Raw genomic sequence first — 27,346 nt, 5'->3', positions numbered from 1 at the left:
GTAGAGAAACCTCTTTCTTTAGACGTTTCTTCCAGCAAACAGTAAAAGCTTTGTTGAGCTTACTTCATTGATCATATGGAATGATTTCCTGTAGGCTCTTTCTCCTGTGTTTGATTGTGCCTTATTGGAGTTTAAGTGTAGTCCTGGTAGATAAAACAGTAAAACACTAATACTAATCCCAGCTGTAAGCAGATATGCATCTCAGAAGATAGCATGCCATGTAAACCGATGGCTTTGGAGCAGTTTTGCTGCTCTGACTGATCACTTTTCTGTGCCTCCTGGCTTGCCCTCTCTCCATGGTGTTTTGAGCTTCATTCCAAGCTATGGCTCTGTTGCACAGTCTGCTTCAGGATACTGTTTGTCTTTCCTTAGCTTGTGGAATATGCTGTCAGCTTTGGATATTTATAGAGAGAAGAGGTTAGCAGTATAAAATACTGTTCATGTTCATCTTGTTTTGTCAAGGGATATGAAATTCTGCTTTTGCATGTGCCATATTAAAGGCCTCGTGAACCAAATGCGTGGCATGTCATGCTTACACCAGTGATGCATCCCACAATTTTGGGAAGTGTAATCTGTGTGACAGCATCAGCTTTTGAGCACTGCTTTGTATGAAGGATCCATTGCTCAAAGGTAGTGAGCTGTCAGAGCTCACTATGTCAATTAATATGCAGCAGGCTTCGTGTCTGCTGATTGTTCTTCTAATTGCATGTACAGGATGATCTGTTTTAGCAGCAGTAGTGGCGCATATTTAAGGGCACAGTACAGTGCAGAGATGCTCCCTGTGCTGCCTGTGGTGTCCCATAGGCTACCCGAGTGTCTTCAGGGCGCTTACTTCAATCCTTGCAAAGCTTCTGGCAGCCCACAGTTCTGACTGCATCTTAGGAGGATGGAAAAGAGAGGATGCAGGCCCTGCTGATGCAGCCATGGGCAGGATTCCTCTTTGCCCACTTGTTCTGGAGAGCTGTGATGCTGCCTGACTCCGTGGATGCAACTTTTTCAGGATTGTTGGCTTTTCTGAAGAGCTGGATCTGTGCCAGAGAATGGGCCTTCATCTCTGGCTCTCTGCTGCTCTCTACTAGGCAAAGTCATCTAGTACAAGATTTTACTTGTACCTATAATCAGTAATATATGAAAAGGCTTTATTTTATTTAATGTGTTTGTGATAAAAGCAAGCTGTTTGCACCCACAGTTACATTCTCCTTCCTTGTAGTGCTCATATAACTACAGTGAATAGAAGTGATCTGACTGAAAATTAACTCAAAACATGTACTTTCAGCCATGTTTGTTCTCTGGTCAGATAGCCAGTTTATTAATTTGGGTCTGTCATGCACATTTCATCCTCACTGGGATGGCATTAGAAATGAGGTGTGTGGTAGAGGCAAGAAGGAAGAAAGACCTTTTCATTGCCTTCACCAGTTGCCATCACTTAGGTTTTGTTAAAAGTCACTGTGGAGTTGAGGTGATTGTCACTCCTGAAAGTGGCTTCAAGTCCAATGATGTCCTGTCTGCTCTTTTGTTTTGTACAATAATGAATTTTCCCTGTGTAATGAGAAGAAATAAAAACACCAACACCCCACTTTCCTTTTCTTAATCACTCAATCCAAACTTGAGTGTATTGACTAAACTTGGTCGTTTAAATTTCAGTCACAACACTTATATTGAAAATCAGAAGTTTGGTGACCTTGGATTCTTCCTGTTGCAACTTTTCAGAGGCTGTTAATTTTAAAGGTAGTGTAGCAGCCAGCCAAGCTTCAGGCTGCATAATTAGGAAGCAGACATTCAAGTTGCTTATGAATCAAATTCTCTTCATTTCTGAGGAGCGAGGTCTAGTTGTATGTTACTTATATAAAACAAACTGTCTGTTTTCAGTGGTCACTGAGCAAGTATGTTATAGAACTGAGTTTTGCTTATGCTTCTGAAAGTCTGCTGCCTGTTTACAATCCTATACTGTTTTCTTGCTTTGTTTAAATCTGCCTCTGCTTTAGTTTGTGTCTATGACTGAATGTTCCTTTATCTCTCCCATTGTGATCTCTTCCTTGAACCAGTTTGGTAAAGGCTTAGTTGTCTTTCCTTTTCTCCTGCTTGATTTAGCAATTAAAGTTGTTATGTGATAGTTGAATCTTAAGGTACTACACTGTAAAACTGTGTTAAACATTCTGTTTTGTGTACTGTGTTAAAGAATGTTTAGCTGTTTAATCAAGGAGAGTACAGAAAACAGTTAAGTATCAGCTATAATGTGTTTTTCTTCAGAGTCTGAATTTCTGTTTTTCGGAATAGCCGCAAATTATTGTGTGCTTGGAAAATGGGATTAATGTTGAGGAGGTGGTACTTGAACTTTAGATTGTGATGTTCACTTTTGGATACCCATGGCCTTTATTGGAAGTCTTAGGGCAGTTTATGTCTAGAAGCAAACAAAAACAACAAAAAAAAAACCAACAAAAAAAATCAACCCAGAAACTACCTTTTAAAATTGAATTTTGTGAAGAACTAGGCTGAGGAAGTTTTGCCTGTTTTAAGGGACATTGCAACTGTATCAATTACTTAAAACCTGAGAACTTGTTCACCTTTAAAAACATTTATCATTTACCTTGAATCACTTGTTCCATTTTGATAGCCTCCTTCATATAGAAAATATAGCATGAGATGTCAGTTTAAATGCCAGTCTAACAGTGCTCTATCTTCTATGTGAAAGGAAGTATTCTGTACATTTTTCCATGTTTGACATCATGGTGTTTTGAATAACCATGTTCCATATTCATATCAATTTTTTGTTTTTGTTTTCAATTTATGCACAGCACTTGCTCTGAAATTTGGGGACTGAGTACACCAAACACGATAGATCAGTGGGATACAACAGGCCTTTACAGCTTCTCTGAACAAACCAGGTGAATATTCTGCCCTCTCTCGCATCATAAAAATCTTGTGGGAGGGATTGGCTTTGGAGGGTCTGTAATGGGATGCTTTAGCCATAAAATAGACTAAAATGATTCCTAGGCCTCTCGTGGTACAGCATTTTAAAGTATTTCCTTGCCAGTGTAGAAATCAGTGTGTTCACAGCTGATGTTTTGACCAATGAAACTCTTAATTCTACAATTATTCCTTTTTCATGCCAGTGCTATTGAAAGAATGGGAAGACTTGTTAAATGCAAGCTCTGATGTGGTATTTATATTAACAAAGTTGGAAAACTTAATTCTTTAAACCTAATCTTACAAAGTGTTTAAACTGCTTTGTATGCCACAAGCTTTCAGTTAAATCTTGCTAATTGGCTCAGATACGAGCTACTAAAGAATTGTTTGTAAATTCTTCAGTACTTAATGGTGGGCAAATTCTAAACAGGGTCTTTATTTTTTCATGTCACATTACTTGATTTGTGTATTGAGGTTTGTCTCCCATCCCATAACAATCATAAACATCTGCATTTGTGTAAGCATATGCAGTCTGTCTTAAAACTAGCAAAACATTTTCAGCTGGTAGCAAGGCAGATGAAGTGAAGAAGATAAACTGTACAGCCCTTACAAGATGTGCATTCATGTTTTTTTGCATTGCAGTTATACTGCCATGTGGATCACTTGGGCAGCTGACTGCTTATAGGCTTATTTGCAGTCCTGTGGGAGTTCTTATGCTTAAAACCATAAAGCATCCATTCCACAACAAAGCCTTGAGGTGCCTTTAGCAGTGGAAGGGACCGTTAAGTGTGTGATTTTTATTTTTAACAACTGTCTCCTGCATTTAAAAAAAAAAATACATATGAAGCAATCATTCTAAATACTTGGTTGGATGTAAGTGGCTTTTAACGAACTCTAAATTCACTGGCAATAATTTGAGCATCTCAAAAATGAGTTGACATTGCTTGATACCATCATTTTCATTGCATTTGAAGCCTTTTAACTAGAGTATAAATGTCACTAGCAGAGTCAAGGCACTGAATTCTGAGAATGAGCTACCCGTGTGTGTCCTCTGTTGCTCGAGTGATGGAGGCAGTCTGTAAACGCTTCTCCACATCTTTCCCCTGCAGATCTCTGGATGGCCGTCTGCAGGTGTCTCACCGCAAGGGACTGCCACATGTCATTTACTGCCGCCTGTGGCGCTGGCCAGACCTTCACAGCCACCATGAACTTAAGGCAATTGAAAACTGTGAATACGCTTTTAATCTTAAAAAGGATGAAGTATGTGTAAACCCTTACCACTACCAGAGAGTGGAGACACCAGGTAGGAGGACTGCTTCTGACTTTGTGCAGCAGCGTCTTTTTGTGTTTGCTCAGCGTATTGTTTTAAGTGGAAAATAAGAGAAATGTGATGTCCTCTTCTGATAGAAGTACAAGATTCTTTAAGATCATATCCCTGAAAGTTTTTAATAGTAAAGCTACTGCAAAATCTTTACAAATCTGTTTATAAACACTTCCAGGACTGCTAGCAGTTTCCAGCTGGCCAGGTGCAATTCAAACTGAAGAGGACAAAACAGTTGATCTTTGCTAATGTGGAATAGTCTTATTTAAGGCACCTCAGGAATCCCATCTCTTCCAGTAACTAGCTGTGCAAACATAGTTTTAGCAGTGCTGAGTTTCAGAATGTTTCAAAACATCTGAAGAAACTTAGATGTTTTAGATTTATTTTTTTCCTTTTATCTCACAAAATCGTGTATTTTTGTTACCAATGATTTTTGAATTTTGCCTTTCCAGTCTTGCCTCCTGTGCTTGTGCCACGGCACACTGAGATCCTAACGGAGCTGCCACCTCTGGATGACTATACTCATTCCATTCCTGAGAACACTAACTTTCCAGCTGGGATTGAACCACAGAGCAATTACATACCAGGTATTTTCTTGACTCCCACTGTAGGCAGTGTGTTCTGACATTGTGCCACTGGAACAAAAATGGTCATTTCTTCCTTGTAAATGATCAAATTAATTGAAATATGCACCGCTAAATTAGATTTAGTTGATTTTGTGTATTGATTCCAGTGGAAATTCCTAAACACTGTTATTTGCAGAACATGATCCTGCATGAAACCATATTGCTGTCATTTCACAATAGCTTACTTGGTTTCAGTAGCTTATTTGAGATTCAGAATGCTAATAAGGGCAAAGTAGATCTTCACCTTATGCTTTAAGCCTCTTTCACAAATATACAGAGGTTGCTTAAATGCCGTGTGTTGTAGATTGAGCATCAGTTTGTTACTCAATCTCATCCTAGGTAATATGTGGAGAAAACTTTTAAGTTGCAAAGCAATGACTTAAGAAGTGTCTTGATCTTAGTTCACATCGGTAGTGATCTGCTTTAGCTATTTCTTACTGTTGTGTGTGTACTGTTTTGTCTTTTTAGTATGAAAGAACAACCTAATAATATTGAACTGTTAAAGAATTTCTCCTCTCCCTCTTTTCGCCTTTTTCCACCCCAAAACAAACGACAACGCTAATCTGCTGGATCCGAAACCTTGTTGCCCTCATTGAAACATAAAATCAGTGACCTTTGTTTCCTGCCCCAGCTTCCTGTTTCCTGCCCCAGCTTCCTGTTTCCTATCTCTTCAGGAAGTCGCCTGGAGTGTAAAACCAAGTAAAGCTGAAGTTTGCTCGTAAATGTGTAATGCATTCAGTTACGAATAAACTGAAAATTCACATCTAGAGTCTCTGAAAGAATGAGATGACTGCCCCAAAACTCAGATGATGTTCAATGTACAAATTGTACCTACAGGTCTTAAGCAGAATGTTGCTTGTGTGTTTTTTAAATATATCCAAGAATTGAAATGGCATTAAGCAGTCAGTTAATTTGACCTTTCTGTTTATTTTGGCCACATCTGTTGCCACCTTTACAGAGTAATTTAAGGTACTAGAAGTTGGTGTTGCTTTCTTAACTTGTGTATACTTTTTTCACTCAAACTGAGTGCTTTTGGTAACATTTGCAAACAGCTTACTGGAAAGCCACCATCTGCAAATCCAGTGCTATGGAAATGAGCTAAAGTAGTTATTTGCAGGAAGTTTGCTCAAGGTGATTGTAGGAATTCACATGATCTTCAAATGTTTATGCAGGTAACCACACCTCCTTCTTTGTCACTGACACCTTCCTCTTGTGCTCATATGGTGGTATCTTACTTTATTTGACCTGGCTGACTTAATCTGGACTGCTTGGCTGGGTTCTGATAAGCCTTGACAGCCTTCTTCAGAGAACTGTTTTCTTCAGCAGCAGGGCAGGCTCACATCTGGTAGCTTTGCACCCAGTCCTGTCTCAGTACTTGATCTGCAAAAGAGCTTGGTGGTCCTGAAGGTGCAGGGTGGCCTTTGGGAGCTGCATGTTCCAGTTCAGGTTCTGGATGGACTGGGCTGCATTGTCCACACTTCTGGCAGCACTCAAGCCTTTTAGTGCCCACCTGAGTGTTCATTTCCAGCTGTGTGGTGCTCGGCCTCTGACCCTAAACTATTAATAATACTAAGTGGAGTAAATCTCTGTTTGGGCAGACACCAGACATGGAAAGTAATCTGTGCTAAAGAGCCTAGATTAACAACTGGAAATGGGAGCCATGGGCTGGATTGGAAATGTGTATTGACCTTTTGCCACAGCTGTGGGCTTAAGTACAGCTGATGATTTAGAGAAGGGTGGAGTTCCCCTTATCACAATGAATGCATTAAAAATCTCAAAATGGGCATAATTTTTGTTATCATATTTCTTACTAGTGAAGATTTCCCTTAATCGTCCTTTTAAATTCTCACTTGAAATCTGTCATGTCTATATTTAGCACATAGAATGAATCAAAGATAAAATTCTCTAAGTTCATTTTAATTTAATCAACTGACTTAATCTAGTTTCCTCTCAGTAGTTTCCTTCTGATCTCACAATATTGCAGTACATTTCAGACATGATGCTTGTTATAATTTTATTTTATTTCTTAAGCAAAAAGGCTTTATCTTTAAATTTCTACTGTTTGGTAATAATGTAATTCAAGGTGTTTAACCCCTGGAAGTTTCAGAGACAATTCTAAGGTGATTGTAGAGATAGTTAGCTTCAAACACTTTCACTAAAGAAACACAGGTTTTGCCTATAATATCTAGGAAAAGACATTTGCCCAGTTCAAAGGAAATTATTTCCTGAAAGGCAGTTGGTTAACTCGTTATCTGGATTACAAAGAACATTTTGAATGGAGAAGAGGAAAATGCATACTCTCCTGGTTTTTGAAGATATTTCTGAGGAATTAGACACAGTTTCTGGTATCAGAACGCTTCAAAGTTGATACTGAATTTACTTTGGTCTGTGAAATTCTGTCCTTAAAGAAAGCTAGTTAAAAGAATAGCTGATAGTTTTAATAGAGCTTAGAAGTATTAGAGGTAATAATAATAGAACTCGTGCAGTTCTATGTTAATATAGTTGTATGTGAGTCAAATCAACTGTCATGTATTGAAGAAATTCATATTTGGCGACTGAACTGAAAAACAACCTTTAAATCTAAGAACTTCAGTAAGGTGTGGGAGGGTATCTGATATGATGGTTATCCTACATAAAGACAGCTCACATTATTTTTTTTGTGGAAATCACCGGATGGTTTTTTTCATTTGTAATTCTACTAAATATGAAAGCTGTTGATCACAGTTACAAAATTATTACTCATTGTAGTGACAGCATCTTGTCTTAAATGGAACAAACAAGGATTCTGGTATTTATATAACATATTTCAGCAATTGACTGACATACAAAAGAAGATGCATTTTACATACCAATAAGGCAGGTAATGTGTTTGAAGTCCTACTTGAAGGAAAAAGGGACAGCAATATGACATTCAGATTCAGTGTTCAGGTAGGTGTAACAGAGCTCATGAAGATGTGATGACACAAGACTTAAATCTTACAGAAATTTCCCTAGCCATTTCACAAATTGGTGGGTTTTTCTTTTTTTTTTTTTTTAATAGAAACACCTCCTCCAGGATATATCAGTGAAGATGGAGAAACAAGTGACCAGCAGCTGAACCAAAGCATGGATACAGGTAATTTTCATTACTTTCAAGGCTTTATATTACTAGCTGTGTTCCCTCTGCATATGAGCATGAATTCAGTCCAAAAGATGGTGGCAGTTTTCCTCTGTAAAACCTGGTGTTTTATGCCTAAAATACCACTCTAAGTCTTTAATGAACAAAACAACTTTTTGCCAGGGAAATGCTTTTAAAACATTCTGTGACATATTAAGTATATTATATTTGTTCTGTAACAGAAGTATACAAGTCTAATTAAGACTTCACCAGAAACCCTTAAAATAGATTTTAATAGCTATTGGTTTCAACCATTCCCTGGTAAATAGGTTCGTTGGAGCACAATGTCTGTTGGCCCAAACAAGTTACAGGCAATCTGTGTTCCGAGAACCTGTCTCTAATTCTGACAAACTTACCACTTTTGCCATGTTTCAGATTAATTCTTGTGTAGAAGGCTCTGTGGCAAAAGTAGCAGCATTTGTGCCTTTGTATGTAAGGGTTTCTAGATAATATGGCTGGCCTTAGACTTGGACAGAGCACAGTTAATGTGCTGGGTAAGAACCTCCTGCTGTGTGCTGGCAGACTTGAGTGTGCTTGGTTAGCTAATGTTAGCAACCATTTTCAGTAAGTTGGAATCAGCTGCACTAGTTTCTGTAAGAACTGCAATATTTTCCCACTATGTGACAATAAATATCTTAATTAAAACAGCATGACATCAGCAGCCACTGTAGGAATGTTTCTGTGAAAGCCTTCCTGTATTTTGCCACTTTGTGTGCAAATTGTGTTGAAAAGTTCATGTTTTTGAGTGTTTAAATTCCTCCTTCTGGGAAAGAACTATTTCCTCAAATGAGGAAATCTAGCTTGCTCTTTTCTGGCGATCATAGAATCATAAATTATAGAATGGTTTGGGATTAAAGGGACCTTAGAGACCGTCTCTTTCCACCAGGGACACCTTCCACTACCCCATGTTGCTCCCAGCCCTGTCCAGCCTGGCCTTGGACACTTCCAGGTATGGGGCAGCCACAGCTTCTCTGGGAAACCTGTGCCAGGGCCTCATCATCCTCAGCATAAAGATTTTTTTCTCCAATATCTAATCTAAATCTTTCCTCTTTCAGTTTGAAGCCTTTCCCTCTTGTCCTGTCACTACCTGCTCTTCTAAACAGTCCCTTTCCAACTTTCTTGAAGACTCCCTTCAGATACTGGAAGACGTTTTCCAAGATAAACCTTTTCCTTTGAGAACGGAGAGGCAGTGTCTTTCTTGTCTCATCCACTCTTTCTTATCTGCTCTTTTACTGAATTTGGGAAGTCACTACCTTCTCACTGGAGAAGTGCATAAATAACGTTGAGAGTGCACAAAGTGGCAGAGTTCTGCCAAACACAATGCCAAGTTAACAGAGTCTTTACAAGGAGGGGTGGGTACCCAGAAGTCTGGAAAATTGAATGAAAGCCTAATTCAGAATAAGTGTGTCATATTCCAGAAAACTGAGGTTTCTTACTCTGAAAAACTTCACTGTGAACCTGATCTCGATAATGGTTATGCCTGCTGATCTGAAATGGCAAAAACCATTTGCTCTGAAACTTGTCTGTCTTGCTTCAACAGGATCTCCAGCAGAGCTGTCTCCTAGTACTCTCTCTCCAGTTAATCACAGCCTGGGTAAGCTGGAAATACTTAGAATTATTTCTCCATGTGTAGTGACTATTCATTATATATGTAATTACTTTAAAAGTGAAAATGTGCTGTAAGAAATTAAGAGCTATATTAAGAGGGGACTGTTGGGTTGGCTTCCTGATGTTAAATATAATGGGGCTGGGTTAATCACTTGTTAACAATTACTCTATTTCTGTACCTGTTGAGCTCGTAGCAAAGAGAGTGTTATCTCTATGTGTGCAGGAATAGCATTTATAAAATGAATAGTTTTAAAGGATGTTTGCCTGTCTGTAATGCTGCCCAGACTTGCTGTCTCCCTTGTATGTGTGTTCTGCTGCTCTTCTCATGTACTGTTTCACCTGTAACCACAGCACAGTTGTTGCTCCCACATTAGTAGCCCACCTGCTTTGATCCAGTGCCATTGCTGTGTATCTGTGTAAATGCCTCAGGAAGATCAGATTGCCATGGGTTTGTTTAAGAAATGGTGACAGGATGTGACAGGAAAATGCAGGATGCTGAGTAAGTAATTAGGGTAGGTAAAAAGGGGAAGCAGTGAAGAAAAAACCTGAAGGTACACAGGGAAGATACTCTAGTAGGGGACAACAAAGTTGCTTAGAACTACCTTTATCTAAAGAGACAGTGTAATACAAGAGAACGTGATTTTCATATTTTTCTTCCTTTTTGTTGTTCAGTGTTTGATAGTTTAATCTTTTCTTTAATGCTGCCAAAATGTTTGCAAGCTACAGAAAAGGCAACAGGAATGTCTCAACGTCTGGCGCTCAGAGCACCATTAGCTTAATCATTGTGCCGAGCAAAATGCAAGTACTGAACTAAATGAGCTGTGGTCAGATTAGATCACCCCTTCTTCCCCTCCTCCTTCCCTTGTGTGGAAGATTGAATTCCATTCTATTTACTGAAGTAGGTAAAAAGGACAGCAAGCAAAATATAGTTTGAGTAGTTTGAGGAGACTACTGCTGTCATTTCTGGGAGAAACAAATAGCAGGGTAGATTGATCTACTTTCAGCCTCAAAATCTGTGTTAAGCTTGGTTTTTAAAATTTTTTTTTAGACTTGCAACCAGTTACTTACTCGGAGCCTGCGTTTTGGTGTTCAATAGCATATTATGAATTGAATCAAAGAGTGGGAGAAACCTTCCATGCGTCTCAGCCTTCCCTGACTGTAGATGGCTTTACAGATCCATCAAATTCAGAACGATTTTGTCTAGGTCTGCTTTCCAATGTAAACAGAAATGCTACAGTGGAAATGACAAGGCGACATATAGGTAAAGATCTCTGATCTTTTAACTATTTAATTTCATTTTGTGGGTTAAGTTATCTGGAATGACCACGGTAGGATGTGTGTTGGGTTCCTTTCACCCTTGTGCAGCCAGCCATCAGCCAGCCTTATCTCTCAGGCCTTGTCAGTGATAGTTTGGTCTCTTTGGCTGAGAACAGAAGTGGAAAGACACAGAGTCACTGCTTCTGAAATGAGGGAGAAATGTAGCAGCTTCTGCCACTGAAGGCAGTTTGAATTGGGAAGAGATGTAGAAATGGCTGGAGCTGCTTTCCTCACTCAGTGGCTGGTGGCAGCTGCAGTCTCACGGCTGTCAGGCTGAGGGCAGCACAGCAGGAAGCCACTCTACTGTGTGGCACTCCTGTAGCTCCCCTCGCTGTTCTTGCCTCCTGGAAAATGATGGTGCACCAAAGCATCCCTGGGGGCAGATTGGTGGCTCCCAGGCTCCTCAATGGGCCACTGCCCTGGGCAACATTTATATTCAGAATTGCTTGTAGTTGAAATTTAAGCTTTAATTACGAAATATTCCCATGTTGCATAGTTTATTGTAGTTTATCAAATGCAGAATGGACACTGATAGGATGAAATACTGAATTCTTCTCTGAAATGGGAAAAGTTGCTATTGAGAACCCATTGTTATGACACGATTAAGATTTTCTTTGTAATGGTTAGTCAAGAATGTTGTTTTCCACAATGCAGTGTCTTGACTTCGAGTTCTTCAGTAAACTACCTTAATTTTTTTTTTCTGGATACTTTCATTAACAACATTTACGGATATTTTTTTTTTTTTTTGGTTGTTGTTGTTTTTACCTGCAGTAAAATTTCAACCTTTTCTGTAGAACTGACTCCTTTTTTGCCAAATCCAAATGCTTATATAATAAAATTCTAGGTGTGTGGAAATCCAGTCTGTGCCTGTGCTGACTGGTCAAAATGATCAATGATGAGGAAAAGCAAAAATCTCATGACCTCTTACTCTTTAATAGAGGAGCTCACATTTTGTTTGGAAAATTGTTTTAATGAAAAAGGCAAATGGAAACTATGGCCTATAAAGTACCTGTTAATTATAAATAGTTCTCTCTGGGAGATCAATTGCACATTATTTACTTTCCGCTAGAAATAAACTATGCGGATTTGTTTTCCACTCAAAGAGACAGAACAAAATAACAGTTTAAAGGCAGACAATTAAGATTTTTTTCAGTTTTTTTTTTTTTTTTTTTAATAATAGAGATAAATGAAATCATATTGTTTTTGTTAAAGCAGTACAGAGGTATGCAGTGGGTTGTGAAATAGTGTGGGTGCATGTAAGCAGAGAGTGTTGCAGTGGTGATCTTGTGTTTTCTCTTTTGACCATGGTGGTCTGTGCTGCTTCACATCCAATGCTTTAATATTAGCACAAGTTTTAATTCTGTTTTTATGAACACTGCTGCTGAGCTTGGACTTGGTTACAAGCCATTATATGGCTGGAGAAGGCTCTTTCACTTTTGACCAAAGATTATCCTGCTTTTCCTTGTGCATTTGTGGGAGAAAAATGCAATTTAATTGTGTTTTGCTCCTACTACAGCTGTCAGCACAGCAGTGAATTCCTGTAGATAATTGATTTTTGTTTCTTTTGTAAAGAAAAACCTCGGCCTTCTTTGAAAGATAAATTCTCTTGTTCCTTGATCTGCTCATGTCATACCATAACTAGAGTTCCTTTGGATTTTACTACAGGAAGGGGAGTGCGTCTCTATTACATTGGTGGAGAAGTTTTTGCCGAGTGCCTGAGTGATAGCGCGATCTTCGTTCAGAGCCCCAACTGTAATCAAAGATACGGCTGGCATCCTGCAACTGTGTGCAAAATTCCACCAGGTTAGTATCCTACCAGGGGTCTCGTGAGAAAATACCCAGTGGAGGTGTTCACTGCATGACATTTGCTTTCCTTTTTTTGTAATTTCTTCATAGATTCAGGCTTCCGTGTAGCAAATGCGAGCGTATTCACTGACTGTACCTTTTTGACTCTTTATAGGATGCAATCTAAAAATCTTCAATAACCAAGAATTTGCTGCTCTTCTGGCTCAGTCTGTGAATCAGGGCTTTGAAGCAGTTTATCAGCTTACTAGAATGTGTACCATAAGAATGAGCTTTGTTAAAGGATGGGGGGCTGAATACAGGTAAGAAAAGAAAACCTTTTGTTCTTAAATTTAGAGTTAATAGTTTTTGTTCTGGCTTGAAAGTTATGCATACACACTTCTTGCTGCTATTGTGGATATGCAAATTGAACCCATATTTTCCTTTTTTCCTCCTCCCCTCAGCTATGGAACTGCTAAGTTACAAAGTCCATAAACTGATTTTGGTGTTGCATTGAAGCCAACTGTTGAGCAAGGAATGTCGTCAAAGTTCCGTTCCTTGCTCAGTCCTGCTGGCTTGCATGTTGTGGTGAAATCCACGCCATCATCTTGAAGTTTCACAGTTTGTGCTGAGAGATCATTTGCTGCTTGTTAGACTCGCAGTCATTCTGGTCTCTGTCCTGTTCTGCATGTAGCATGAGTTCCTGTGGGGTTGGTGGTACCCAATGGAGAGACTTGCAATGCCTCTTGCAGAATGAAATAGCTGGAGAGCATGCATCTAAGGGATGGCAAGTATTTTGGAACTTGCAGTGGAAAAAGCTTTGCAGGAGTAAGATGACTGTGTTTATGTAGTAAAACTTCTAAAAACAGTTTTGAGTGGAAAGAAAAAAGCATTCTATCTGCTTTTGAATAGATTCCAGTTGTGTTCTCTATTAGCAGAAATGAAAAGCTGTAGTTGAGGACAGTGCCTGTTTTTAATGCAGTGTGGAAATTCAAGAAGAAATGAATTGACTTCTAACTGAACAGTTTTAAAGATTTCATTATTTTGGAGAGCTAGAACTGTGGTTTTAAACAATTCTCTTAAACCTCTCTAGAAATTGTCCACTGAAAGAATGAAGTCTGACATGTCAATACCCTAATGAAATTCATAATGATGTGTTTTTTTTAAGCCATATAATTTCTGAAGTCGAATAATGGTATGTAGGCTCCACTTGGGTTGATTCTTTTATCTTCTCTTGAAGTACATACATGTAAATAGCAGTGTCAGTATGTGGGGGAGGTTTCTCAGCTAAACGAAGCCAATTTTATAATAGTCTAATGAGATGAAATGAGAAATTTGAGTAATGGAATAAATTGGTACCTCTTTGTTAGGAAGAGGTACATAAGAAAAAAATCTGGCTCAGGTTTAAAGAGCTATTGGATTTGGCTCTGAAGGAGTATGTATACACTTAGGCATAATTAAATACAACATTCAAATCTGAGCAGAAGAAAGGCTTAATCAGTCAGATTATATAGAGGCATCTTGAAGTGAACAGAGTGTAAGTGCTGGTTAAAACTGTGGGGAGGCTTTTGTTAAAGTTACTTCTGATTGGGGACAATGTTGGTGGTTGGTCTATAAACTGTAGACCATAGGACTGAAAAAGCTGCAGTGGTAGCACTGCCAAAATAGCACAAAAACTGGTTACTGACTCATGCTGAACTCATTTCTTTGCACCTCTTCTTAAGATGATGCTAATAAATTACTGATACACAAATCTTGTAAATATGCTGCAGTTGGGATTAGAGCAAGAAGAGGTGTCTCCAGTGACACAACCTTGAATTTAAATTAATAATCTGACTTGTCAAAATGGATCAGGAAACACTGTAAACCCCATCACTCTTGTTAAACCATCTGTGCTTCATTATTATGTGAAAAAAACCATTTCTCATAGAATAGGCTTAGGCAAAGCATTACTTGCATTTTAGGAATAGGTGCATAAATGTGCAGGTATGGCAAGGTGATACATTTTATAGGCTTGGTAGACAAAATACCTAACAAAGCTTTTTGCTTTGTTACATGCTGGCCCAAATTGAGGATGGTAGAATTTCAGATCACCAGTCAAATGTTCATGTTAGCACAGGAACTATCCAGGTCCAGGATCATCTTCTAAAGAAGGTTCGGCAGGGGTCTTAGTGATCTTTGAACTGGAAATCTGTGAGTTGAAGAAGCTGAGATTTTAGCTTTAAGAAGGTTGCTCAGTGACTGTCACTATTTTATCAATTTTTACCAGCCTGGTGCAAAGCGAGCATTGTTGAACAGAACCAGTTGTAAAATTTTGAGGAAGTGTGTTGTGAAACACATTGTAGAGGAGTTGACAGTGGTGGAATAATGAATTTCCTTCTTTGGGAGAGGATTCAAGAGTAAATGGAACTGTATTTCCTGTGGTTTAGATTTGTTTTTCTGTTGTATCACTTTGTTCTGGCATAGGCATTTGGGGCTAAGATAACTGTTTGTAGAGTGCTGAAAGAGCACAGACCCCAGCTGCTGTCTTCCCCTAGAAAATGTGAAATTTTTGAAATCAATCTTCACTGTCTTAATCTTTCTGCCTTTTCAGTTCCTCTGTTTATATAAACAGATTTCCTTAAAGCAAAGGACTGCAGTGCTGACAGTAAAAATGAAGAAGCTTGGTTTATGTCTGACTAATCTACTGCCTTTGAATCTTGGGATAGCTGGAATTACTAGGAAAAACTGGCTTAGCAACCATAGTCTTGCCAATCTAGTTAGGGAAAACTCCCATGCCTGGAGTGGGTACAGTGAAATAGGATTTCTCAGGCAGAGTTTGCTCTGTCCAATACTGATTCCTTTACTTTGCAAAGAGATGGAAGGTGTTTGGATAACAGGTCTCTGAAAAAAAGGTACATGGGATGGAGAATGAAGCTTTTATGGTTGTCAGTCCTTCAGCTTTACTGAATTTTGCTACATGGTGTTTAAATAAGGGCTTCTGTTGTGGAAAATTATAGGCAAGTTAGAATTGAAGACAAGAGAAACACGCTTTTTACTTCAGTTGTTGGTGTGGGGATGTTACAGTACAAGATACATGTACAAGTTTAAGATGACAGGAAATCAGAGATAAAGTTTGGTATTCCTTTGAGATACCATCAGTTAGCACAGTATAACCACACGCCGTGTTTTGATAGTGTTTCTGACAACATCTACCAATTTCCTTGTACATTTCTCATGTCATTTGCTCCAAAAAGCCAGAGCTTATGATCACCATAGCCTTGTGCTGTTTGGCCACACTGACAGTGCAGAGCCAAGGGTTTGTATTCCATATTTCTCAGCAATTGTCTACAAAATTCAAATCCAGTTATGCATGCAGACTCTTGGAAGGTTGAGATACAGCTGCACACAGTTGTTTGTGGTGTGAATGCTGCATCAGTTGGACAACCTTGACTTCTGAATTTCTTTTTAGAACTATGCTCTTGATGTGGCACTTGAAGGAAATGCTAGTGTTATTCTCCAGGGTGAAATATTCTTGATGTATTATGGACAAGTATGCAATTATTGATGTGTCTTGCATATGTGAAGTGCTTTGGAGTTCTGGGGCTTTCTTTTTTTTTTTTTCTTTTTTTTTCTGGATAAAGTTTAGTAACACTTATGGTAATGGTTGCAGATTTTTATATCTGTGTACTAGATATGGATAGAAATACAGAATTTTGTGGCAGCTGAATCTCCTTTCTGGCTGCAGTGGGTTGAGCCTGGCTGGATTCCAGGCAGCCACTAGAGCAGCTCTCTCACTCCTGTCCACAGCTGGACAGGGGAGAGAAAATAGAGCAAAAGGGTCATGGGACAAGGACTGTGGGAGACAGTCACCAAATACCATCGTGGGAAAAACAGGCTTGAGTCAGTTATTGCATGAATTTATTGCCAACACAACCAGAACAAGATAATAAGGAGTAAAATAAGTCCTAAAAGACCTTCTCTTCTTGCCAGCTCTACCTTCTCGCCCAGCTGCAAAGGGATGTAGGAATGTGTGTCATGGTCAGTTCTTCACATGTTGTTCCTGCCATTGCTCAGGGAGAGGATTGGAATCCTTCCCCAGCTCCATGGGCTCCCTCCCACAGGAGATTTTTTATGAACTTCTCCAGTGTGAGTCCATCCCATGGGCAACAATTCCCCATGAACTTCTGCAGGGTGGGTCACTGTCCTTCAAGGACAGGCTGCTCCAGCATGGGTTCTCCTCTCCACAGGCTTCCCACAAGCTTGCAGCCTCTCTCAGGCATCCCTTTGCTCTGGTGTGGGCTCCTCCAGAGGCTGTAGTTGCATCTCTGCATCCCTGTGCCCTCCATGGGCTGCAGGGCACAGCTGCCTCCCATGGGCTACCCCATGGGCTGCCTAGGAATCTCAGCTCTGGTGCCTGGAGCAGCTCCTGCCCCTCCTCCTGGCCTGAGCTTGGTGTCTGCAGAGTTGTTCCTCTCACGTGTTCTCACCCCACTCTTCTGTGGCCATTACAACTGGGCAGCAACCTCATTTTCTTCTTAAATCTGTTATCCCAGAGGCATCACCATTCCTAACTGGCCCAACCTTGACTAGCAGCACGTCCATCTCTGGAGCTGCCAGAGGATACCTCTGCCTGACATGGAGGAAGCTTGTGGCAGAATCCTTCCCTGCTCACAAAACCTGGTGACACCAACCCAATGCAGTGACTTTTCCCTATTCTTTGTTTTCTAGGCGGCAGACGGTAACAAGCACTCCTTGCTGGATTGAGCTGCACCTGAACGGGCCTCTACAGTGGCTGGACAAAGTATTGACTCAGATGGGCTCCCCTTCAGTTCGCTGCTCCAGCATGTCCTAAAACTCTCCTCTGTCACCAGTGGGCTAAAAATCGAATCCAGTCAACAGACTTAATATAACAGCTCGTCTGTCGTAGTATTTGTGTGTGGTCCCCATGAACTGTTTACTATCTAAAAAGGTTTTTTAAAAAGGAAAAAAAAAAAAAGAAAAAGGAAAAGAAAAGAAAAAAGAAAAAACAGCACTTGAGGTCTCATCAGTTAAAGCACCTTGTGGATTCTGTTTCCTATACTCTGATACTAGATGAAAATTTAGTGTATAGAAAAGCCTTCTTCAGAAAGAAGGGACAGTTCTAAAGACTCTTTAATGGTGTTTTTTATTGGGTATATAATTGAGTGTCCTAATGGTTATCAATAACATGAATAGCTAAGTATATATACAGATAATGTATCATGATCTCAAATATCACAGTATTGTGCTGTTCTACATTTTAATTCCCGTAAATAGTCACTTTGGTTTTTGATTGGGGCAAGTATCTCATAAACTTCCAACACTTTGCTCCCTTTTCTTTTACTTTCTTTTTTATATAAGCAGGTTTTCAAGTTGTCCTAAACATAAAAAGGCTTTCCTTATAGAAAAGATGAATTTTTTGCTGCGTTCTTAAAGAGAAAGTCCCTCCATTAGAAGGGAAAGAAATGTCTTGAGATTCATCTGTGAAGTCTTAAGACACTTTATATACTTAATGGGGCCTAAAATGAAATCATATTATAAATTCTGAGTGTCCATCACACTAGCAGTCTACTTTTTGATACCCATCTGAGTTGATGCATCTGTTGCCAGCAGTATTGCTGGCAGTGCTGTAATTTGGGACTTTTTTTGTACCTTGAATCATTGAAATGAGTGGTTTTTCTCATGGGCTGAGAATTTACCATGGCTTTCAATATTGGATTAAATGCACAAGGTTATTGGCTTACCCCTTACATCTGTATTTTTTTTCATTGAGTAAGTCTTATCATCTGTATTTTTTTCATTTTTTCATATGCCATTAAAAATATTGGGGTTTAGTTTTTGGAGCCGTATACCTTGAAAAGTCATTTCCCGGGGTAAGCTAGAGTCTTTTTGTTTAGGTTTTAAATAGATGCAGCTTCTTAACATATTTCAGTAACAGAATTTAAATTTCTTATCTGAGTCGCTTTTATAGTTTACTTACACACCTGATCATATGCATTCATTATGTCATAATGGGCCTTGTTATTAAAAGTAGTTGCTTCTGCAAAACCTCTAGAATAGTGGTTGCTGAGGTATGACCAGCGAAGGAGGACTTCCAGGTTCTTCATGACAGTGCATGTTATTGTGAACCCTTGGACACTACAGCTGCACCATATTAAAAATACTCTGAAATATATTCTACAGATAAGTCTGGGTTGGGGCTGGGTTGGGAAACTGTATAGGAGGGTTATTCTGACTTGAAAAATACACATCTTACTAACAATCTTGTGATCTAGCTGTCTGTCATTCTTTTGTTATTGTGGCAGTAGCAGGATTGCCTTTGTCTGTTTTTTTCCATTGTTTCATCCATTACACTAGTTTTGTACTTTGTAAGTACAGCTAGTGATAACTTAGCTTTGAGAACAAAATGTGGCCAGTGTTACAGCTTTTAATCACTTGACTGAATCGATGATAGTGATGGATATTTTTATGCCATAATGACTAGGGCATAGAAGCAATACCAAAAATCAAGCCTTGAGAAAATGGGCCAGACCTTTCAAAAATTGGCAAAGCAGTTACCCGTTTGTGCTAGTTTTACCAGTAGACTAATGTATTGGTAGAACTTGTGAACCTAAGAGATAAGCTTCATGCGTGTTGCATTTGCCTAATATGTGAATACACTAATAAAAGTTTTAATTCTCACAATGGCTGTTTGTTGGGTTTTTTTTAATTAATTGCTGTCTATATTTTTTTTTGTTGAAGGTTAGGAGTTAGCCTGATCCACCCAGTTAAATGGTACAAATGTCCCGCATGTGGTGGGTGGAAAGGTGGAGTTTAGATCTTAATACCACTTTCCATGCAGCTGTTGTGGAGGTTTGGTGGTACAGACTCCTACTCCTGACGGAGTTTATTAAAGCAGTTGTTTTTCCCTGCCACAATCGAATTGCATCCTACTATCTCAGGTGTTTACTTTCACCTGTGAGATAGATAAGAGCAACTTGTCTGGGTCAGACTCACATTTTTGAGCAGGTTGCAGCTTGAATCAGTTTGATGGCCTAATTCTGGTCTGTTGCTGTGGATTTCTGAATGTGCCTTTCACCTGTGGCAGTGTTGGCTGCTTTGCCTTGAACACTGTAGTAACGTTGACTCTGCCTCTTCTCGGGGCAGGCACTTCCAAGGAGAGGTCCAGGGCCCTGCAGACACTGCCCGTGGTGCTGCCTGGGTGCAGGACCTTTCTGCTCTGTGTTGAAGTCAGTTTTTGATTTCTGCTAGTACCACTGAAATGCTCTCCTGCCATTGCTGTTCCGGCCACAGCCTAGAGGTGCAAGGGAATTTGTCTGTGTTTGTAACGTTTGCTTGTCTGTGTTTCCTTTAAATGCCTTTGGTGGTTCTTGACTAACTTTAACCTACCCTTCTTTCTTAATCCAGTGCCTTTCTGACTTATCCCACTGCTGTTTTGCTCTTTTTCAAAATCATGCAGGTGACCCCAGCGTGTTAATGCAGAATGTCTGTGGTACATAAGGAATGTGACTTCCTCCCTCTCCTCTTCTGCCAGTCAAAATACTGATATCCAAAATACAAATAAAACATGAATTATTTTTTCAATGAGGCTATTTTGCAAAATAAAACATCTAGCAAGCAGTACTCAAGTGGAATACTCAAGTGGCAGTATTCAAGGGGAGATGCTTTCAGTAAAGTATGGGGAGCCAGCTGCTTACCTGTATCACAGGGCTGGAAAAACTCTGTACAAACTTTGGTGTAGCATTTACTTTAATCCCATGAGCTGAGATTCTGATCTCTCTTGCCACTAGCACTGCTTGAGCTTTATTTTCATAGTATTGCCAAAACCAAGTAATCAGGCACCAGGTGGTTGATGTAAACATCCAAGCCATAAAATGATTTTTGAGTTGCCTTTTGGCTGCTTGGAGGCAGAGAGTTGATTTTTCAGAGCCCTTCCTCCAAAGAAAAGCCCGACTTCATTTATAAGTTGTCTCAGGGCTGAGGCTTTGAGAACCATTTTGTATGGCCTGGACTTTTGCAGTTTTATACTGTGAGAATTGATAGTAGAGTGTCATATTCTCTGCATGTTTCCCCCTTCTTTTTGCGCGTGCTTCCTTTCTAGGCGGCAAGATCTCTGCAGTAGGCATTCTCTACTCATTTTGTGTGGAGTTCTTTGATTTCAGGTGGTGTTATACAAATCTAGAACACCATGAGAGCTTTGGTGTTCTCTTGTTTTTATTCAGGACGTTGTGTTTAAGCAGATCTTAACCTCCTTGAGACCAACTGCAGGCAAGGACAGTAAATAGTTTAACTTCAGACTCCATATAAAATTGACAGGAAGATGTAAAATCTAAATTTGGCTGTCTGGTAGCATAGGCTGTTGACCAAGGAGCCTGAGTGCATAAACTAAATATAAATAAATATCTGCCTTAAGCGGTTCTCTGGCGCTATCAGAGTAGTCAGCTAAGATGTTTAAGAATAATAGGTTTAAACTAATTAACACACAGCTAGAAATTAAAACTACTATACTTCATCAAGCTCTGTTTTCACGTGTCCATCTTTTTTCCTGTTGAAGTGGGAGGGTGTGAAGTTTGGGGGTTTGATAATCATCTGCAGCTCTGACTAGCTGGCAGAATGAACTGTGTTTTGTTTTAGGTTTGAAACTTGTCACATTTCATTGTGGCTACAGCTTTTTTTTTTTTTGTTAGCTGCAGCTGGGTTTTGAGTTAAAATATTGTGAAATACATTTCACTACACTCTGCCCACACAGTGTTTTACTTGAGTATGAAGCACTGTTCTTTTTACCAAAACAAGTTTGGCTAGCCTAATTTTGGGGATGCTGACTAGCTCTGAAGAATCAGTGAGGTACTGCCTTTGTTAAAAAAAATATTAAAATAGCAAATAGCATGCCAGCTGCATTAGTAACTGCTTCTAGAAGGAAGAGAGGAAGTTCCACCAAAGTAAAATCCTGTGAATCCTCTGTCACGCCAGCAATAGAAACAGATTCTGCCCCCATGTATCTCGAAGGAATTAATGTGCACTGTGCACCAGGGTCCACCAAGGCCTCATATTTTTGTGTTTCAGACGTGCCAGGCCAAGGAATCCACACGGTCCAAAAAACCACGATTTTCCCCAACCTCTACCTGGCTAGAGGCAGGGCCCCTCTAAGCCTGGTTATCCTTCTTTCCCTGGCCATATGTCTTGGAGGCTCCTTCAAGGGGATTGGACGTGTCATCATCATAATCATCATCATCATACCTGGCAGTTTGGCTACGGGCAACTGGAGCTGCTTCCGTTTTGGTGGAACTCCCTTTCTGAGTCTTGCCTTCCTTCAGTTCACGTTGTGCCAGAGCAGCAGTAGATTTTCCATCCCATCTCCTCATGTTTTCTCCACGATCACACAGGAAGAATCACAGCTCAGCTCGTGGGCTGTACCTTCTCTCTCTATCTGGGAGGCATCTACCTTTGGTACCAGAACCTCTGATCTGTACAGCTGTGATTTGGAGAAGATCCTCTTTAATCTCCTCCATGAGTTTCACACTCTTCTCCTGTATCTTATCTTCTAATTTCTGCAGACGTGTTTCCAAAGCTGCAATTCTGGCATGTGTTGGGCCATGCACGGCATCTGCATATGCTCGGAGCTGCTTCTCCATATCTAGCATGGTTTTTCCCTTTCATCCCACTTCATTATTGCTAAAGCAGAAGCGTATTCTTGTGGCCCAAGTCGTACAAGTTTTTACCACATCATGGATGTACGTGGTACCAAGTCTAGATTCTTAGTTGTTAGGTCATCTGAAAAGACAATCTGGGTTCTGAATTTGCTCATGGGTAAATTCCCAGGCTGTTGGATCAGAAAATTCCTTCAGAGTATGGCCCGTTTTCTCCCATTCCCCACACCACTTGGGATTTTCCATGAGTGGGTCAGGGGTCTCATCAGCTCCTTTGGACATATCAGCTCTTACTCTAGACAAGCTGCAAACAATATAGAGGAAGCTTACCAGGTAAAACACCAGGAAGGTGGTATCCTTGCCATCCAGGGGAAACAACATTCTCAAAAGGTGATGTAACAGATTTAAGGGAGAAGAAGGAAAGGAAAGACTGAAAAAGCCTCATCCCCTGCTCTTCTAACAAACTGGATGCAATTACTAACAAACCCCCAAAACATGCTACTGGAACTAGGATGCAGGGTAGGATGAAGAAACCATAAACCTTACATACTTGAACAAACCCCAGTACCTTTGTTAGCTTCCCTATAAATCATTATCACCACACCCAGCAAAATAGCCAAAAATAACCCAAATCCATGCCCTTCTACCTGCCAGGGACACTACTGGATCTATCTGTGGATAGGAAAACAAGCCTAGGGACCAGAAAGGTATTAACACCTCAGACAGACCTGGGGACCAGAGAGACATTATAAACTCAAGCAACGTGGTGGGTACTGGGTGCTTAATTCCAATACAAAGTACGTGAAACTAAAATGCAATCAGTACAGGTTTTTTCCACTTTCTCGAGCCTCACACTGGGCGCCAAATTATTTGTCCTGGTTTGGGACTGATTTGGGAGGAAACTTCCCAAACGGGGTCTCCTCTAAAAAACAAATTCCAGCAGCCCCCTCCACCAGCTGGTTCAGGAGAAAAATCTCCTTAGAGAAAAGTGGAAAAAAACACCTGTTTGTTCCACAAGCAAAGTACTCACAAATATAAAAGAATAATATTAAAGGATGAAACCTCTCGTTGCTCTGAAGAGATGGCAAATTCAGAGAGTCCTCGTTTTGTGGCTCAGTCTCTCCAGCATCCACACCCAGTGTGCAGCTTGTGGGGGGACCCTGGGTGATTGTCTTGGTGTCCTGGACTGGGGGAAAACTGAGCAGTTCCAGAGGGAGAAACACCCCACCGTCCTGGGAAAACTTTTCTTGCCTTGGTAGCAAGGAAAACCAGTGAAAAAAAGCAAAGTTCCTGGTCTGTCTCGCTCTGCACTGCTGCGAGCTCAGAGAGAACTGACTCTTACCTCTATGTTTTGAATATAAGCCACGAAAAACTTACACCACTCCTCTTACCCCTCTCTCTCTGGGTCTAGCTTTGAGCTACAGGACCATTTCTGGACACACAGCAGATCAGGTGATAGGGGATACATCATAAAGTCACCCAGGACACCTGCTCAGGGACTTAATTTGCAATTGGTCTGAAGCTCTATCGCTATTAAGAAAATACTAATGAAATGTGTTTTTCCTGACCACTTAAGCTTGGCTAGTAAAGAACCATCAAAAAACCATAATAAAGAAGGCCTTTTAAAAAACTCCTCAGTCACGTTGGTCCTCCTTTCCATCTCTCTTGGGTAAAAAGCTCTCGGAGTAAGGTTGACATCTCTCCTCTTGGAGTGTGTGGAGAAAAGTCCTTGTCCTGGGTTGTCACAGCTACAAGAACTAGAACCAAGGCTTCAAAGCTGAGAGCAGTCTTTGACGTAGAGTTAGCTGTTGTTTCCTTAACTGTAACCAGGATTAAATCAAGTTAGCTGGCAGAAGAAAAATGAATGACAATGGATATGTAGAGATGTCAGACCTCAGTGCTCTTGATCCTTCTCCCCCATGTAGAAGACTTAGAATGGATTTGATAAAGTCCAGTTCCTTGTCATGTTTCCTATGGAATAGGATCCAAAGTGTTTATGGGCATAGATATTCTGGCCCTACTGTTTTCCCTGCAGGGGAATATGGAACAGAACAAGCTTCTGACACTCTTGATTTTTCTGTTAGCAGCAGCATTTTTCCTCTATTTGCTTGCCTAAAACTATAGTAGGGTATCATAAAGAGTTCATGCCTCATGAATTAATTGAGCTTATGAGCATTGTGTACCTGAGGCTGCAAATTCAGTTGGATTTTAAAACTTACTCTGCTTTAAAGTCTAGTTTGTTTGCCTTTTCATTTTGAAGTTAAATTCCAAGAACAGCTGTTGAACACTTAGTGTGGAGCATTATTAAACGCAAGTTGCCAGCAGTTGCAGTTTATCTTTGGATAAAGAGTTGGATACTCTCCATGGGTTCATAGTTAATCTTGGAGAGGAGTTGTTTAGAAGATGGTCACCTTTGATCAAGGAATAACTACACAAGGGAGACCAGAACCTCAAACATGCACCCAGTTTCTGGGGAAAGTGGAGTTAGAGGCAGTTCAAGGTGTAGAGCCAAGTCCTGGATCAGGGAATTACAGACCCCCCACTTAGCTGCCACACACTCAGAACTCTTCAGAGAAACCAAACAGTTGGATAGATACACTGGAATTGTCTAGATGTGTGAATTACTTTGAAATTACACCAGTGCATTATGAATTTAAAAACACTTCAGAAGACCTGTCTCTTCCATTTGTGTTGCATGTCCTTGAAAGGTAGATCTATAAAAATTCACAAAGTGAAGCTGAGAAAAATGTGTGTGTGTGTGTGTGTGTGTGTGTGTGTGTGTGTGTGTGAGAGCTGGTGAGATTCATGTGGGGGTGACTCAGCACGGATTCCCCAGGGCTTTCACACCTGTGTGTTGGTGTATTATTTTTTTCCCCCCTGTGGGATCACTGATGGAGTCTGTGGTTAAAAACAAAAAGCCTCAGGCAGCAGAGGTGAGCTTCTTTAGGAGAGGGGCAGGATTGATTGTGGTGAAGCTCTGGGAATAATCACACTGATCTCGCTGTGAAGAGATGTTTGAGCTGCAGGAAGAATTATCCTGCTGGGTAACACCGTGTGAAGGACAGTGTGCTGTCACAGGGAGTGCTGATTCTGGTACAGGGCACAAGTGAAATTTCTTACAGGCCTCAGCCAAGGTGCTCACAGACAGAATTAATTGTGCTGTGTGCCTGTGCTGTGCTTCCTCAAGTGCTTGGTGCCAAAGTTGGCAAAGGCAGAGGAGCCTGGGCTGGTCTCCCCTGCAGGCATAAATGGATAAAGACCAACAAGATCCACTTGAGGGCTGAATCAATAATCACTACCCAGGCTGCTGCCTGACAGTGGAAAAAGCACTTTTGTGTCTTTGTAACTGATCTGATGAACAGCAAAGGGCATTAAGTTTGGTAGAGCAAGTCCTGGAAGAAGAAAAAAAATATATATACTGAGGAACAAATGAAAATATCTTTTGGATGGAGAGCTGTCAGGCATCTGAGGAGCTCAGCAGCATGGCAGGGCTGTCAGGCACTGAGGCAGGCTGTGGGTTGGGATGCCCTGTGGTCACTCTGGAGAGTGCCCACCTCCAGACTGGACATTCCTAACAGGTTTTCACAGGAGATGCATCTCCATTATAGAGGTGTACATTCATAACCCAACACCTCTTTTGGTACTTAGGCCTGGAAAATGGTAACATTAATTTAGAAACAGTAATCTCCTGCTAGACGAGTATGCTTTTCTTCTACAACTTCAGAAGTCTGAGAGTCCAATGGAAAGAAAAACCACAGCAATTAGCAAGGCTGCTGTTAGTATTGATGCGAGGGAAAATGTCTTCATAATGTATGCAGACTTTGAGGTTTGTGCAGTGTACGAAATTAAAACGGGCAAAGAGCCAGGGCTGAGAAATACTGAAGTTTAGTAAAACAGGAAAAGTGGTGGCGCTGAAAACAGAAATGAGAGGGTGGCTGATGCTCAGCTTCAGCAGTGATACGTGATCACAAAGGCACCCTGAGCAGCTATCTGAACGCATGCATCTGCTAGTTAAAGATCTTAAAAGTCATTTTCCTTTTGTTACAGCACTGAAGGAGTGTTGGAGCACAGAAGCAGGTTTAATGGAAGTGGGACTGAGGAGCACAAATCCAGTTTTGCATCTCTTGTTGTCAAAGCTGAGGCTCAGCACAGTCTCTTCTGAAACAACTTGAGTTCAAGACTGAAGAACCAACAGGGCTTGCCGTGTCTTCCTCCATGAGTATAAGCAATCTTATAAATAAATAGTAATAAGTAGCCCAGAACCTCTGTGGGAAGAGGTTTGCTGTAATATCTGCATGAATTTTTATTCTGAAGAAGACATTTTTTGCTTTTTCTTTAGTGCTTGTGCAGTTCTTGGGAGTGTTCAAGTGCTCCTTGGCAAATAGTACATCTTATCCTGCAGCATGAAGGTTTTTTGTGGTAGGGTTCTGGGAGGGAAGGCTTTGTTTTTAGGAATTTAGACGAGAGTCTCACTTACTGAAAGTCTGCAAGACTTTTTGTCTCCTGATTTTGTTCTTAAAACACTTAAACCCAAAGTTAGTGGAGTTTGGCATGACAGCAGCCATGCTTGTAAAATGTGGAGAAAACACTATGCTCTTCTGAGGCCACGAGGAAGAGTATTAAAGAGGAATTTTTTCCAGAATTCTTATTTGCCAATAGCAGGAAGTCCTATTAGAAAGGGGCAGGAAGAAAACAACGTCAAAGTTTTCTGCTTTGCAACAGAATGGGGGAAGTAGGAATGGGATTAGCATGCAAGTAGCAGTCTAAATATTTTAATTGTGTTTGGATTGCACTGAGTTGAATCTTGCCTGGCTGACGGACCAAAGTCTTGATGAAGTGAAGCTTGAAGAGACTTAATTTCAAGCATAGGACACTTTGTCATAAATGTGCATTATATTTTTAGCTTGCTGTGTCAACAGGCACCCTTGCTCTGTGTAGTTCCCTTTGGCTGACAAAAGCAGTGTGACAAAGGTGTTCTCTC

The 27,346-nt window shown here is 40.4% G+C and overlaps 1 protein-coding gene across 3 annotated transcripts in view; it reads left to right on the top strand.

Moving 5' to 3' along the window:
* Positions 1-19,402, top strand: part of SMAD2 (SMAD family member 2) — a 49,890-nt gene extending 30,488 nt beyond the window's left edge. For 2 of the 3 annotated variants that reach the window (XM_088156479.1, XM_088156480.1), the window contains exons 3-11: positions 2,796-2,885; positions 4,017-4,210; positions 4,681-4,815; positions 7,895-7,969; positions 9,552-9,605; positions 10,668-10,880; positions 12,602-12,739; positions 12,897-13,041; positions 17,429-19,402. In XM_088156479.1, the coding sequence (XP_088012605.1) occupies positions 2,796-2,885; positions 4,017-4,210; positions 4,681-4,815; positions 7,895-7,969; positions 9,552-9,605; positions 10,668-10,880; positions 12,602-12,739; positions 12,897-13,041; positions 17,429-17,552 (1,168 nt within the window). In that variant the 3' untranslated portion in view covers positions 17,553-19,402. The remainder of the gene's footprint in view (positions 1-2,795; positions 2,886-4,016; positions 4,211-4,680; positions 4,816-7,894; positions 7,970-9,551; positions 9,606-10,667; positions 10,881-12,601; positions 12,740-12,896; positions 13,042-17,428) is intronic. The other variant, XM_088156481.1, reaches the window with a different exon arrangement.
* The last annotated feature ends 7,944 nt before the right edge of the window (positions 19,403-27,346 follow it).

The sequence above is a fragment of the Sturnus vulgaris genome, chromosome Z (genome assembly GCF_052056855.1).
Source record: "Sturnus vulgaris isolate bStuVul1 chromosome Z, bStuVul1.hap1, whole genome shotgun sequence".
NCBI lineage: Eukaryota > Metazoa > Chordata > Aves > Passeriformes > Sturnidae > Sturnus > Sturnus vulgaris.
The sequence above is the reverse complement of the archived record's forward strand: the minus strand, read 5'-3'. Positions and strand labels throughout refer to the sequence as shown.